Below are 15048 nucleotides of genomic sequence, written 5' to 3' on the forward strand. Positions count from 1 at the left end.
CCAAACACATGTTTTGCCTTTCAGTTTATTTTAAAAGGTGAACAGGAACAGAATCAAATGGTGGTCCATAATTTAAAATGTGTTCTGTAAAACCATTGTGTTTGTTTACCTGCTGTGACATCATTAGCGATGTCCTGTAGCGTGTCGGAGGTGGGCGGGGGGGCACAGGGAGGGGCGTCTGTGGTCCCTGTCCTCTCCTCGTCTTCCCCCTCCTCTTCCTCTCCTACCTCCGGCGCTCCCTCCATCTCCTGAATCCTCTTCTCTAACATCTCTGCCTGCTTCCGCTGTTTCTTCTTCATCTTCTTCTTCTTGTTCTTCGACATCTTTGCTGTCTGAGGAGAGGGATAAGGAGAGGGGGATGAAGAGAGGAGTGAAGAAGGGAAGAGAGAAGAGGGTTCAAGGCTTGGACTACTGTACAATTTGTAAAACTGCTTTTCCATTGATAAGTGTGAACAGAGAGCCACCCACTCCCATACATTATATGGTAGCAGCAACCACACTCTCAAACACATCATGCTTTTATAAATAACGCATAAAAACTGAGCGACTTACTGGTTTGGGTGCAGGGGCTGTGCTCACTAGGCAGAGAGAAGAGAAAGAGAACATTCTAGTCAGTGTCATATCCTCAGCTAGATAATCACTAAACCAGCAGCATAGGATCTGTCAAATCTGCCTCAGTAATTAGCATCCGGTATCAGTAGCACAGTGTCTGTAGTGTATTGTATTGTCCCTAGAATTTCTAAGCAAACAGCTGGAGGCAGGGCTTTCTCCTATTGATCTAAATTTTTATGGAATGGTCTGCCTATCCATGTGAGAGATGCAGACGGTCTCAACCTTTAAGTCTTTACTGAAGACTCATCTCTTCAGTAGGTCCTACGATTGAGTGTAGTCTGGCACAGGGGTGCGAAGGTGAACTGCAAGGCACTGGAGTGACGAACCACCCTTGCTGTCGCTGCCTGGCCGGCTCCCCTCTCTCCACTGGGAGTCACTGTCTTACTAGTGCTCTCCCATGCCGTCCCTAGGAGGGGTGCGTCACATCTAGCCAGGCTTTTTTCTCTATACTCGACTTGAGTGGGTTGAGTCACTGACGTGAGCTTCCTGTCCAGTTTTAGGCCCTCTCGCGCTCATGCGGTGGGGGAGATCTTTGTGTGCTATACTCAGCCTTGTCTCAGGGTAGTAAGTTGGTGGTGGTCTGTTGATATCCCTCTAGTGGTGTGGGGGCTGTGCTTTGGCAAAGTGGGTGGGGTTATATCCTGCCTGGTTGGCCCTGTCCGGGTCCCCCGTCCCCACCTGTTTCAGTCTCCAATATTTATGCTGCAATAGTCTGTGCTGGGGGGCTAGGGTCAGTCTGTCCTATGTAGTGTAATTCTCCTGTCTTAACTGGTGTCTTATGTGAACTTGAGTATGCTTCTAATTCTCCCATCTCTCGCCCCCCTCCCGGAGGACCTGAGCCCTAGAACCATGCCAGAGGACTACCTTGCCTGACGACTCCTGGCCGTCCCTGTGTAGTGTACAAAACTTGCCTACCTAACAGCTACACTACATGACCAAAAGTATGTGGACACCTGCTCGTCGAACATCTCTTTCCAAAATCATGGGCTTCCCAGCCTCCACTCGACTGGGAAGCTTCCACTAAATGTTGAAACATTGCTGCGGGGACTTGCTTCCATTCAGCCACAAGAGCATTAGTGAAATAGCAGAATCCACTAATTTGAAGGGGTGTCCACATACTTTTGTATATATAGTGTAAATGTATGTTTTTGACTTTGTTATACATTTTGAAATATTTTTGAGGCTCCACATGTTGTCTTAGAAAATATTAATGTTATTTCTAACAACCAATGAGCAAATCCATCGTAAATCCAGAGCATATTGAACAATGAGAGGGCAGATTCGTGTGTGAACAACAGGCACAACTCCAATAGTGTTTTTTTCTCAAGGTTGCCAGGATGTAACATGTCCTACCTATCAGTATACTTCTAACAACCTAAGCACTACAAAACTTATATTAGATCAAATAACACGTAGCAAATAAGTCATTAAATTTTTTTGTTAACCAAAAATTCAACACTCATTGACCACCTGCTGAAGAAGAAAGATTTGGGGCCCAGTTATCCCTCTTGCTTCGCCTCTTGCTCTCTGGTTTGACTCACAAATGTCAGTTAATTACTATAGCTCCCGCCTTGGGCCAGTGCGGTCTGAGATATCGCGTGTGACTAACGTATGGACAGAGAGCGATCCACTGCCCCCTCCCAATCACCCATATAAGCAAACTTCTTTCATTTTAACCTTCACATTTCTCTAGTATAGGCTACTTATCGTAATGAACGATATTATAAAAATGCCTTGTCTGTGTGCTGTGATTCACACACAGCTGTGCTGATACCCTCCCCAGAGCTGAGGACCAGCGGGACTCACACACTCCTCGCTGGCGCTCTATTGCTGCAGTTGCGGAGGGGCCGGTGTATGCGAGATAGGAGTGAGCCGAGCAGACAGAGGGAGAGAGGGAGACAAAGTAACGTTAGTCAAGGCAACTCGTCTACAGCCAAGACTAGCTAACTTGTAGCAGCCACAATGTTATTTATCATCCCATATACAAGTGCCTGTCTTGACTCGAGTAGCCTAGATAAGCTAGCTAAACTAACCAGCTATATCTAGCTAGGGTAATTAAGTCTACAGCTGTGCTTTCTCCCCAACCTCATTCACCAAAAACAGCTTACCTGTTGGTTGCTCATAGTAGCCTGCTCCTTCTCATTTCGCTAACTTTTAATTCCGTAATTGTATTCCATCTTACATTGCATTAGTGAACTCTCACTCGCTACACATTGAGCCGTTTTGATTGGCCAACATAAAGAAGCTACACAAGTGAAGGCTAACAGTCTTTATGGGGTCCAAGTCATAAAAACTACATAAAAAAGTTTGTTGATTTATTTAATTAATCATTTGAAATGTCATGGTATAAAATAGGCCTATACATTTGTTAATCTCGCAAAAATGAATACTCACAAGTATTTGAATATTAACGTCCATTCGGATATTCAAATAAACGTGCACATCCATCCCTATGCTCTCCCTCTCAATGTCATCTCTCACATTACACAGACGGATGGATCATCACAGCCAGATGAAAGAGTAGGTTGTTTCATAATTTCAACATCGCACCAGATCAAAGCCCAGTCTCATCTCAATCCTTCCATATCACCATCTTCAACTACCTTTGGCACCGCTCCAAAGTCTGAGTGCTCTCATTCATCTGTCAGATGATTTGGTCTCTGATGCTTGCGTGTGTGTGTGTGTGTGTGTGTGTGTGTCTGACTTTCCCTACAAAGCTCTTTATATACCAGCAAAACACGAATCCAGTCAATGAATGAATCATCTCAATGTTTTTACATTTGTGTTCTGATCAGTCTCAAACAGTGTCTCCTACACCGGCTGGTGAGCACAGACTGAAACACTGACTGACTGGCTGGCTTGACTTGGCAGGGTTTGTTCTTTTTGTTCAGAACATTGGGACAAAGCTCTATACAAAAATTTCACTTTTTCCTTTATAGAGTTCTTTTTAATATCCTTTACACAGTGAAGAGTTTTGAATGAAAAGCACTACATTAAAGCTGGAACCCTTAGTTGCTACATCCATTGTTGGATATATACATTAATGATAGAGTGCATTTGGAAAGTATTGAGACACCTTGACTTTTTCCACTTTGTTACATTACAGCCTTATTCTAAAATTGATTAAAAATCTACACACAATACCCCATAATGACAAAGCAAAAACAGGTTATTAAGAAATGTTTGCATATATATATAAAAAAAGGAAATATCACATTTACATAAGTATTCAGACCCTTTACTCAGTACTTTGTTGAAGCACTTTTGGCAGCGATTACAGCCTTGAGACTTCTTGGGTATGACGCTACAAGCTTGGCATACCTGTATTTGGGGAGTTCCTCCCATTCTTCTCTGCAGATCCTCTCAAGCTCTGTCAGGTTGGATAGGGAGCATCGCTGCACAGCTATTTTCAGGTCTCTCCAGAGATGTTCGATCGGGTTCCAGTCCGGGCTCTGGCTGGGCCACTCAAGGACTTTCCGGGACTTGTCCCAAAGCCACTCCTGCGTTGTCTTGGCTGTGTGCTTAGGGTCCTTGTCCTGTTGGAAGGTGAACCTTCACACCAGTCGGAGGTCCTGAGTGCTCTGAAGCAGGTTTTCATCAAGGATCTCTCTGTACTTAGCTCCGTTCATCTTTCCCTCGATCCTGACTAGTCTCCCAGTCCCTGCAGCTGAAAAACATCCCCACAGCACGATGCTGCCACCTCCATGCTTCACCGTAGGGATGGTGCCAGGTTTCCTCCAGACGTGACACTTGGCATTCAGACCAAAGAGTTCAATCTTGGTTTCATCAGACCAGAGAATCTTGTTTCTCATGGTCAGAGTCCTTTAGGTGCCTTTTGGCAAATTCCAAGCAGGCTGTCACGTGCCTTTTACTGAGGAGTGGTTTCTGTCTGGCCACTCTACCATAAAGGCCTGATTGGTGGAATGCTGCAGAGATGGTTGTCCTTCTTGAAGGTTCTCCCATCTCCACAGAGGAACTCTGGAGCTCTGTCAGAGTGACCATAGGGTTCTTGGTCACCTCCCTGACCAAGGCCCTTCTCTCCGATTGCTCAGTTTGGCCCGGCGGCCAGCTCTAAGAAGAGTCTTGGTGGTTCCAAACTTCTTCCATTTAAGAATGATGGAGGCCACTGTGTTCTTTGGGACCTTCAATGCTGCAGACATTTTTTGGTAAACTTCCCCAGATCTGTGCCTCGACACAATCCTGTCTCGGAGCTCTACGGACAATTCCCTCAACCTCATGATTTGTTTTTTGCTCTGACATGCACTGTCAACTGTGGGACCTTATATTGACAGGTGTGTGCCTTTCCAAATCATGTGCAATCAATTGAATTTACCACAGGTGGACTTCAATCAAGGATGATCAATGGAAACAGGATGCATCTGAGCTCAATTTCTAGTCTCATAGCAATGGGTCTGAATACTTATGTAAATAAGGTATCGGTTTATTTGTAATACATTTGCAAACATTTCTAAAAACCTGTTTTCGCTTTGTCATTATGGGGTATTGTGTGTAGATAAATGAGGTCAATTTTAGAAGGCTGTAACGTAACACAATGTGGAAAAAGGGAAGGGGTCTGAATACTTTCCAAATGCACTGTATACCCACTGATTCTTGAAGAATATAACTTATGAATGCCTCATGAGCTTAGTTCAACTGTCGTACTTCATTAGAACTGAAAATACAAAATGGATTTACTCCAATGTTTGTAAACAATGTAAACAAACACTTACATGGTTATAATTTTGATATCATGGATAGTCAGTCCTTTAATCCATAGCTCTGTCTATGAATTTGAGAAGTTACATTTCTCCAGGCCCATCCCTCAGCTTTTTACCAAAACACTAACCTAACATGCTGACCAAACCGGCTCCGCATGTGCGTCTGTGTGCGCCATGGTGCAGGTGTTGATTTTGTCTATTCCCACCAGACGCGTTCATGACACGCAGGTTAAAATACCAAAACCAACATTCATGGACATTAGGCTAGCTTGCGGTTGTCCTGGAAAATAAACATTGGGTTGATATTTTACCTGAAATTTTTGCTGGTTCTTTGTAGAATTTTGACCCATGTTGAGTCATACAAAATCGTGTGTTCTCTACTCCGACAATTAATCCACAGATAAAAAGGGGAAACCTAGTTCATTTTTCTCCTTGTTCATTCTTCTTCTTGTTCTTCTTCTGTGGATGTTATATGGCAGTTAGCAACCAACTTTAAGGCGCATTACCACCACCAAATGGACTGGGGTGTGGCCCTCGTTCATCTTTCAATCACCCACGTGGGTATGTGCTAAAAAAACAAACAATGAGGAGATGGGAGAGGCGGGACTTGCAGTGAGTCAAGAGTCTAAAATAGAACCAAGTTCTATTTTAGCGCCTGGCTATGCAGACGTTTGTTGACGCGTGCGAGCAGTTTGGATGAATGATTGATTCATGTGTTTAAATATGCATGTGTAAATGTATTTCGCAACGCTCGCGCACACAACGCGGGCGGTGTGGTCAGCATGTAACGTGGCAGGCGTAAAAGGAACGTCTGTGCGGGGTTAAAAGAAACCGTAAGCATCCGGTTCAGGCTTCGCCTCATCTCTGCTTTTTCCCTGAAAACCATATGCCTCGGGTTCTTCCGACCCCTCTCAGGGTGCCAAAACACATGCGGGGTGACAGCTTTATTGTTTAAATTAAAGATTATAGCTTTACAATCCCATTATTCACCATCCCAAGACCTGATTGGTAACGTTATGTTCATGTTGATACAGCCTTCCTAAACGGTTCACTATGTTAATTCAAAATGCAGCGTGCCAATTGGTTGAGAAAAGTGTCAGTCACCTGCGGATCTAGAGGAGGCTGGCGCGCCTGTCCTCTGCAGCCTCGTCAGCCATCTTCCTATTGTAGGATGTGTATACGTGTCTACTTTGTGGTGTGTCTGTGTATGTACCTGCAGATCCAGAGGGGGGTGGAGCTCCTGTCCTCTGCCACTCCGTAGCCTCAGCAGCCATATTCCTAATGTAGGGCTCGTTAACCGTCAACAAGATGTTCTCTGGCTTGATGTCCGTGTGGATGATCTTACACTTTGAGTGGAGGTAGTCCAGCCCCTGGAGAACCTATAGGAGGAGGGTAGAGCATCAGTAAGACCACTGCTGCGTAGGGTTTCAACAGGAGAATTCCAAGAATCAGGGAAACTTTTGGGAAAGTGTCCGGAATTTTCAACCCTCTCAATAAAAAAAAAAAGCATAATTACTAACAGTTTCAACGTAAAAATTCTGTAGAGTTCTGTTGAATGTTTGTTTTTGCTAAAAAGAATGCACCCAACCTGGAACACACCCAATGTTGTGTGAGGAATAAGGTGTTGTTTTACCTGTCGTATGATGCTCTTGACACAGGGCAGAGGAAGGCCCTGGTAGTTAGACTTGATGATCCACTTCAGCAGGTGATGACCCAGAACCTCAAACACCATACAGACATCTGATGGGGAGCTGGGTCAAGGACTCAAAACACACACACCCTTGTCATTCTCACCTAATCAAATCTAATTTGATTTGTCACATACACGTGTTTAGCAGATGTTATAGCGGGTGTAGCGAAATGCTTGTGCTTCTAGCTCCGACAGTGCAGTAATATCTAACAAGTAATATCTAACAATTTCACAACATATACCCAATACACACAAAACTAGTAAGGAATGGGATTTAAGAATATTTACATATACAAGCAATGACAGAGCGGCATGGACTAAGATACAGTAGAATATTATAGAATAGAATGCAGTATATACATATGAGATGAGTAGTGCAAGATATGTAAACATTATTAAAGTGACTAGTGTTCCATTTCTTAAAGTGGCCAGTGATTTCAATAGGCAGCAGCAGCCTCTAATGTGCTAGTGATGGCTATTTAACAGTCTGATGGCCTTGAGATAGACGCTGTTTTTCATTCTCTCTGTCCCAGCTTTGATGCACCTGTACTGACCTCGCCTTCTGGATGACCAGGCAGTGGCTCGGGTGGTTGATGTCCTTGATTATCTTTTTGGCCTTCCTGTGACATCAGGTGCTATATGTGTCTTGGAGGGCGGGTAGTTTCCCCCCGGTAATGCGTTCGGCAGACCGCACCACCCTCTGGAGAGCCCTGCGGTTGCGGGTGGTGCAGCTGCTGTACCAGTAGGTGATACAGCCCGACAGGATGCTCTCAATTGTGCATCTGTAAAAGTTTGTGAGGGTTTTAGGTGCTAAGCCGAATTTCTTCAGCCTCCTGAGGTTGAAGAGGCTCTGTTGCGCCTTCTTCACCACACTGTCTGCGTGGGTGGACCATTTCAGTTTGTCGTTGATGTGTACGCCAAGGAAGCTTTGCACCTTCTCCACTGCGGTCCTGTCGATGTGGATAGGGGGGTGCACCCTCTGCTGTTTCCTGAAGTCCACAATCATCTCCTTTGTTTTGTTGATGTTGAGTGAGAGGTTATTTTCCTGGCACCACACTCCCAAAGCCCTCACCTCCTCCCTGTAGGCGGTCTCGTCATTGTTGGTAATCAAGCCTACTACTGTTGTGTCGTCTGCAAACTTGATGATTGAGTTGGAGGCGTGCTTGGCCACGCAGTCATGGGTGAACAGGGAGTACAGGAGTGGGCTGAGCATGCACCCTTGTGGGGCCCCAGTGTTGAGGATCAGCGAAGTGGAGATGTTGTTTCCTACCTTCACCACCGTTGAATTGTGTCTCCACTTTGTCTCTATACTGATGTTTAACAAGTTTAATTGCCTTGCGGAGTGAGTAGCTACACTGTTTGTATTCTGCCATAATACGGTCGGCATTTGATTGTGAGATATTCTAGGTTGGGTGAACAGAAGGACTCGAGTTCCTGTATGTTACTACAATTACACCATGAGTCGTTAATCATGAAACACACACCTCCGCCCTTCTGCTTCCCGGAGAGATATTTATTCCTGTCTGCGCGATGAACTGAGAACCCATCTGCCTGGACCGATTTCGACAGAATATCCCAAGAGAGCCATGTTTCCGTGAAACAGAGTATGTTACAGGCCTTGATGTCTCTCTGGCATACACCTACACAATATAAAAAATGTGAACACCTAAGGTTCTGCCAAGAACCAAGATGGAAGTGGGCCAACGAACCCAGAAATCATTACGACCTCTTCCAGAAGCTAGGAATGCTAGGACGGAGGAAGTCTGGGCACGTTGCCCGGACACCCAGCTGTGACTAGGATGTAAGCATTGCTGGGACGGACAGGCAAACTGTCACTACATCTGTGGCTCTGTGCGTGTCATCTAGCTGGAGTGTTTTGTATTGTGCTGCCAAAAGCCATACAACACGGTCCAAACGTCAGTGCAACATCTGTGAACCACTGATAGTGTCAAGACTGGGGCAATAAAGATTTTAAGGCTCATAATATTGACCAATACTAACGCACTGATCTTAGTGAGTACTGAGTAGATGGAATATGCCTGCTTCCTTTGTCTGTTTCAGGGTTATTATAGTAAACTAAAACGAAAAAACTATTTAGTAAACGTTTGAAAAATGTACTGAAACTATTATCTTGGACTCAAAAACTAACTAATATAAACAAATTATGTTCAGTTTTCTCTCTCTCTTTTAAACTTTCTGCAAAAATTTGAATGGGATTTTCTAGGTTTTTTCAAGCTTCCGAATCTGGCAGGTAAGTGCTGCGAGGAGATGGTGATGTTTCAAATTGGCCTAGCTTGTGCAGACCTATCACTAGCTATCAATGTTGAATTGTTGTGGGAGCATCGAGCACTCCTTAAAAGCCCAGTGCAGTCAAAAATTTGATTTTCCTCTATACAGTATATATATTCAAAAGTATGTGGACACCCATTAAAATTACTGGATTCGGCTATTTCAGCATGTTTCCACATACTTTTGGCCATGTAGTGTATTTCCACACTATGAGGTTGGAATAATACTGTGAAAATGATAATGCCCTTTTAGTGTAAGAGCTGCTTGAAAGACCTCCTGAAATTTCTGCCTGTTTTGGTGGGATGGAGTTTTGGCCTTCCATGGTGACATTACCATGCGGTAAATTAGTTAATTGACCAATAAGAGTTCCAAACCTCTCTGCCAATAACAGCTAATTTTCAGTTTTCCCCTTCCCACTCACACCACTCCAATACACTAAGTCCAAAAATCTTCCTTGAGAAATTGCACTTTGCACTAAGCTATTTTTGTTTCTTTTTGACAATTTTTTAAATTGAAAACCACAGTAACACTTCAGCTCCACTATATGCGTCGCATTGCCTTGCCATCAGCGTCGCGTCAATGTGACGTTCTACCTGCTACACAGAGCAAGTAGTTTTGAGAGCAGAGAAGAGCAGAGCGGAAGAGAGTCTTTATTCTATTTTCCCCTACTGTGCTGTACCATATTCATCGATAATACCTAAGTACAATAGCTTTGGTCCAGTTTTTCACAAGTACTCATTCAATTGTTGCTAGTGGTTGTACTAAATGATCCTCTGATTAAACCAAAGCAACATGTGTAGATTGCAAACATAGCTAGCTAGAGTTTCTGCTAGCTAGTAGCTTCTTGACTTCATAAATCTTAGTAAAATAACCAGTGGTGTATAGTCGAGGCCATATGCAACCGAAATCAACTTTATTTCTCATGATTTCAATTCACAAGATAGAATCAATAAGCGCGTCAGCCATCGACAATTGAACTTCGGCGATTCTTGAGCTTGGAAGCTGCCATTGGACGTGACGCAATGCGAGCGCAACACGGGCAGTGTAGTAGCTTGCATTGATTTCAAAGGAAGCATTCCCTCAATGGGTGATGGCAATGCCAGACACCCGATGGCTGTAGTGTAGCAGGGCCGTTAGGTACTTAATTGTTACCCAGAAATTATTTGATATTTAGACAGAATCTGCTGCATAAGACCTTTAAAACAGACAGGATTCAACCTAACACAGGGGTTCCAGGCTTCTCTCAAACAACATTTCATAATCAGCAACAGAGGTCATGGAAAGCATATCACCTCCCGTAGAAATGATAGTACGGTCAATGTAATTAGCCTAATTTACGTTCCTCTAAATATCTCTATCAAACCGACAGCTATTGTCAGCAGTAATCCTCTGCCTATAAACATGAATTACACTTAGCACAGACAGTTTTCCCTAGTAGGAAGCCAACTGTGAGCAGTTCACCCTGAAGCTCAAATGTAAATATCACGGTCTACCTCTGATAAACTTCCCAGTATAGCACTACAAACAAACAAGGAACACAGAAAATAGCTCTAAATAGGCCACAATTACATACATAGTCTAAGAAACAAGATTCATGAAATCAATAAATTGCTAACATCGGATAACATTCATATACTGGCTATCTCTGAAACTCACCTAGATAATTCCTTTGATGATACATGGTTATAACATCTACAGAAGAGACAGGGATGCCAATGGGAGATGTGCTGCTGTATATATTCAGAGTCATATTCCTGTAAAGCTTAGAGAGGATCTCATGTCAAATGCTGTTGAAGTAATATGGCTACAGGTTCACAGGCCTCACCTAAAGCCTATTTTTGTGGGAAGTTGCTATAGACCAGGGTTTCCCAAACTCTGTCTTGGGGCCCCCCTGGGTGCACGTTTTAGTTTTTGCCCTAGCACTGCACAGCTGATTCAAATAACCAACTCATCATCAAGCTTTTGATTATTTGAAAAACCAACACCCAGGGGGAGCACCAGGATCGAGTTTGGGAAATCCTGCTATAGACCACCGAGTGCTAACAGTCAGTATCTGGATAATATGTGTGAAATGCTTGATGGTGTATGTGATATCAACAGAGAAGTATATTTTCTGGGTGACCTAAATATTGACTTGTTTTCATCAAGCTGTTCAGTCAAGAAAAAGCTTCAAACTGTAACCAGTGCCTGCAATCTAGTTCAGGTAATCAGTCAACCTACCAGGGTATATATACAAACAGCACAGGAAATAAATAATTGATCACATCTTTCCTAATGCTGCAGAAACATGCTCTAAAATCAGTATCCACACCCCTCAGATCATAATATAGTAACAATATCTAGAAAAACCAAAGTTCCAAAGGCTGGGCCTAAAATAAAAAGATCATACAAGAGGTTAAAAGATCAAACAAGAGGTTCTGTAGTGATTCCCATGTTGAAGATGTAAAGAATTTGCTGGTCTGTTGTGTGTAATGAGGAGCATCCAGATGCCGCATTTATGAAATTGTATTTTCCAGTTACTAATAAGCATGCAGCCATTAAGAAACAGACTTTAAAAACTGCTAAATCCCCATGGATTGATGAAGAATTGAAAAACTATGGTTGAGGGAGACAAAAAGAATGGCAAATAAGTCTGGCTGCACAGCCGATTTGCAAACGTACTGTAAATTGAGAAATCATGTGACTAACCTAAACAAAAAGAAGAAACTGTACTACAAAACAAAGATAAATTATATATAAAGGATGATAGTAAAAAGCTTTGGAGCAGCACCTTCAATTAATCCGACACCCTCTGTTATTGCCAGCTACTTTAATTACTTTTTCATTGGCAAGATTAGCAAACTTAGGCATGACATGCCAACACCAAACTCAACCTTCATACCCATGCATAACTGACCAAATTATGAAAGACAAGCATTGTCATTTTGAATTCTGTAAAGTGAGCGTGGAAGAGGTGAAAATTATTGTTGTTTATCAATAATGACAAACCACCTGGTGCTGACAACATGGATGGAATATTACTGGGGATGGTTGCGGACTATATTGCCATCTCTTCAATCTAAGCCTACAGGAAAGTGTGCACCCTCAGGCCAGGAGGGAAGAAAAAGTCATTCTGTTACCCTAGAATAGCAAAGCACCCTTTATTGGTTCAAAGAAAAAAACCAAATCAGCCTGCTACCGACCCTTAGTAAACTTTTGGAAAAAATGGTGTTTGACCAGATACAACGCTATTTCACCGTAAACAAATGCCTTTCAGCACGCTTATAGGGAAGGGCACTCAACATGTACGGCACTCACACAAATTACTGATGATTGTCTGAAATACATTTATAATTAGATTGTGGGAGCTGTTTTGCTAGACTTCAGTGCAGCTTTTGACATTATCGATCATAGTCTGCTGCTGAAACAACTTGTTATATGGCTTTACATCCTCTGCTATATCGTGGATTGAGAATTGCCTAACAGAACACAGAGGGTGTTCTTTAAATGAAGCCTCTAACGTAAACCAGGTAGAGTTTGGCATACCTCAAGGTAGTTGTATTGGCCCCATACTTTTTTATATTTTTACTAATGACTAGGGTTGGGCATAACTAAGGCTCTAAATTAATATTTTTCATTGGTCGCACTGGTGCTCCCAACATAAAGTTAGGAGCACCACAATAAATTTAGGAGTACCAGAAAATAAGATTTTTCATTGAGATACAGCTTATAATTGGGCCTATATGAATTCTAGCTACGTTTGAAGCACATGTTATGCCCTAGAAACTAATATGTGACACGGTAAAGTAAGTTTATTATGAATCCTAAAATGGTTAACGACGCGCAAGTAGTTTTAGAACGGACCACGACATGGTTCATGAATATAACATGCGGTCCCGGCGATCTGCTACAGCAAGATAAAAATGTACAATAGGTAGTTTTTGCTAATGGGGCAACCATGACGCATATTTTTTTCTCCAGGGCATTTGGAAACAATGAAGCATTACAACAATTCATTACAACAATTATCTGGCCGATTTTCTTCCTAGTCACACAGTGCCCCCAAAATAAAAGTCCTGGTCACACAGCAAAATATTTTGGTCGCACTTTAGAGCCCTGGCGGTATACAAATGTTCATATCGTCATTCTCTCATTCCGGGATTTACGGTATCACAAGCTTAGTACACAAGAAAGCCCATCGAGTGTCTACTACCAGAACACTAGCAAAACTAGCACAAGTACTACTGAATTTCCATAGAAGCTGCTAGCTAAATATGCGAACGAGCGCAAACAAAAATAAACTAATTGCAAAGACAGGCAATCCAACTCAAAGTTTTACATATATACAGTGCATTCGGAAAGTATTCAGACCCATTCACTTTTTCCACATTTTGTTACGTTACAGCATTATTCTAAAATTAATTTTTAAAAAAATTCCCCCTAGTCAATTTACACAAAATACCCCATAATGCCAAAGCAAAAAAAACAGGTTTTTAGAAAGGTTAGCAAATTTATAAAATAAAATAAACTTAAATATTACATTTACATAAGTATTCAGACCCTTTACTCAGTACTTTGTTGAAACACCTTTGGCAGCGATATCAGCCTTGAGTCTTAATAAAAATAAAAATAATAATAATAACGCTATGAGTATGGGTATGACGCTACAAGCTTGGCATAACTGAATTTGGGGAGTTTCTTCTCCCATTCTTCTCTTCAGATTCTCTCAAGCTCTGTCAGGTTGGATGGGGAGCGTCGCTGCACAGCTATTTTCAGGTCTCTCCAGAGATGTTCGATCGGGTTCAAGTCTGGGCTATGGCTGGGCCATTCAAGGACATTCATAGACTTGTCCCAAAGCTACTCCTGTGTTGTCTTGGCTGTTAGGGTCGTTGTCCTGTTGGAAGGTAAACCTTCTCCCCAGTCTGAGGTCCTGAGCGCTCTGGGGCAGGTTTTCATCAAGGATCTCTCTCTGTACTTTGCGCTGTTAATCTTTACCCAATACTGACTAGACTCCCGGATTCAGGCCAAAGAGTTCAATCTTGGTTTCATCAGACCAGATAATCTTGTTTCTCATGGTCAGAGTCCTTTAGGTGCCTTTTGGCAAAGTGACCATCGGGCTCTTGGTCACCTCCCTGACCAAGGCAGTTCTCCCCCGATTGCTCAGTTTGGCCGGGCGGCCAGCTCTCGGAAGAGTCTTGGTGGTTCCAAACTTCTTCCATTTAATAATGATGGAGGCCACTGTATTCTTGGGGATCTTCAATGCTGCAGACATTTTTTGGTACCCTTCCCCAGATCTGTGCCTCAACATAATCCTGTCTCGGAGCTCTACGGACAATTCCTTCGACCTCATGGCTTGGTTTTTGCTCTGACATGCACTGTCAACTGTGGAACCTTATATAGACAGCTGTGTGCCTTTCCAAACCATGTCCAATCAATTGAAGGGGGTCTGAACACTTATGTCAATTAGGTATTTTTATTTGTTTATTTTGTATAAACTTGCAAAAATGTCAAAAAAACTGTTTTCACTGTCATTATGGGGTATTGTGTGTAGATTGATGAGAATTTTTATTTACTGAATCCATTTTAGAATAAGGCTGTAACGTAACAAAATGTGGAAAAAGTGAAGGGGTCTGAATACTTACCGAATGCACTGTAGATAGTAGCTACCGAAAGTAATTTTTGCTAAGTTTGGACATTTACAAGTGAATGTGAATGAGAGACATTGTATTTCCAAATACCACGTTATACGGTATACCGACC

General features: G+C 42.6%; 1 protein-coding gene across 3 annotated transcripts in view; it reads right to left on the reverse strand.

Annotated features, from left to right (window-relative positions):
- Window positions 1-15048, reverse strand: part of LOC121578332 (SRSF protein kinase 1) — a 71636-nt gene that overhangs the window by 5069 nt on the left and 51519 nt on the right. For all 3 annotated transcript variants that reach the window (XM_041892646.2, XM_041892644.2, XM_041892645.2), the window contains 4 exons: window positions 6964-7070; window positions 6544-6709; window positions 553-578; window positions 110-332 (listed from right to left, as the gene is read on the reverse strand). In XM_041892646.2, the coding sequence (XP_041748580.2) occupies window positions 110-332; window positions 553-578; window positions 6544-6709; window positions 6964-7070 (522 nt within the window). The remainder of the gene's footprint in view (window positions 1-109; window positions 333-552; window positions 579-6543; window positions 6710-6963; window positions 7071-15048) is intronic.

The sequence above is a fragment of the Coregonus clupeaformis genome, chromosome 12 (assembly GCF_020615455.1).
Source record: "Coregonus clupeaformis isolate EN_2021a chromosome 12, ASM2061545v1, whole genome shotgun sequence".
NCBI classification, from domain to species: domain Eukaryota; kingdom Metazoa; phylum Chordata; class Actinopteri; order Salmoniformes; family Salmonidae; genus Coregonus; species Coregonus clupeaformis.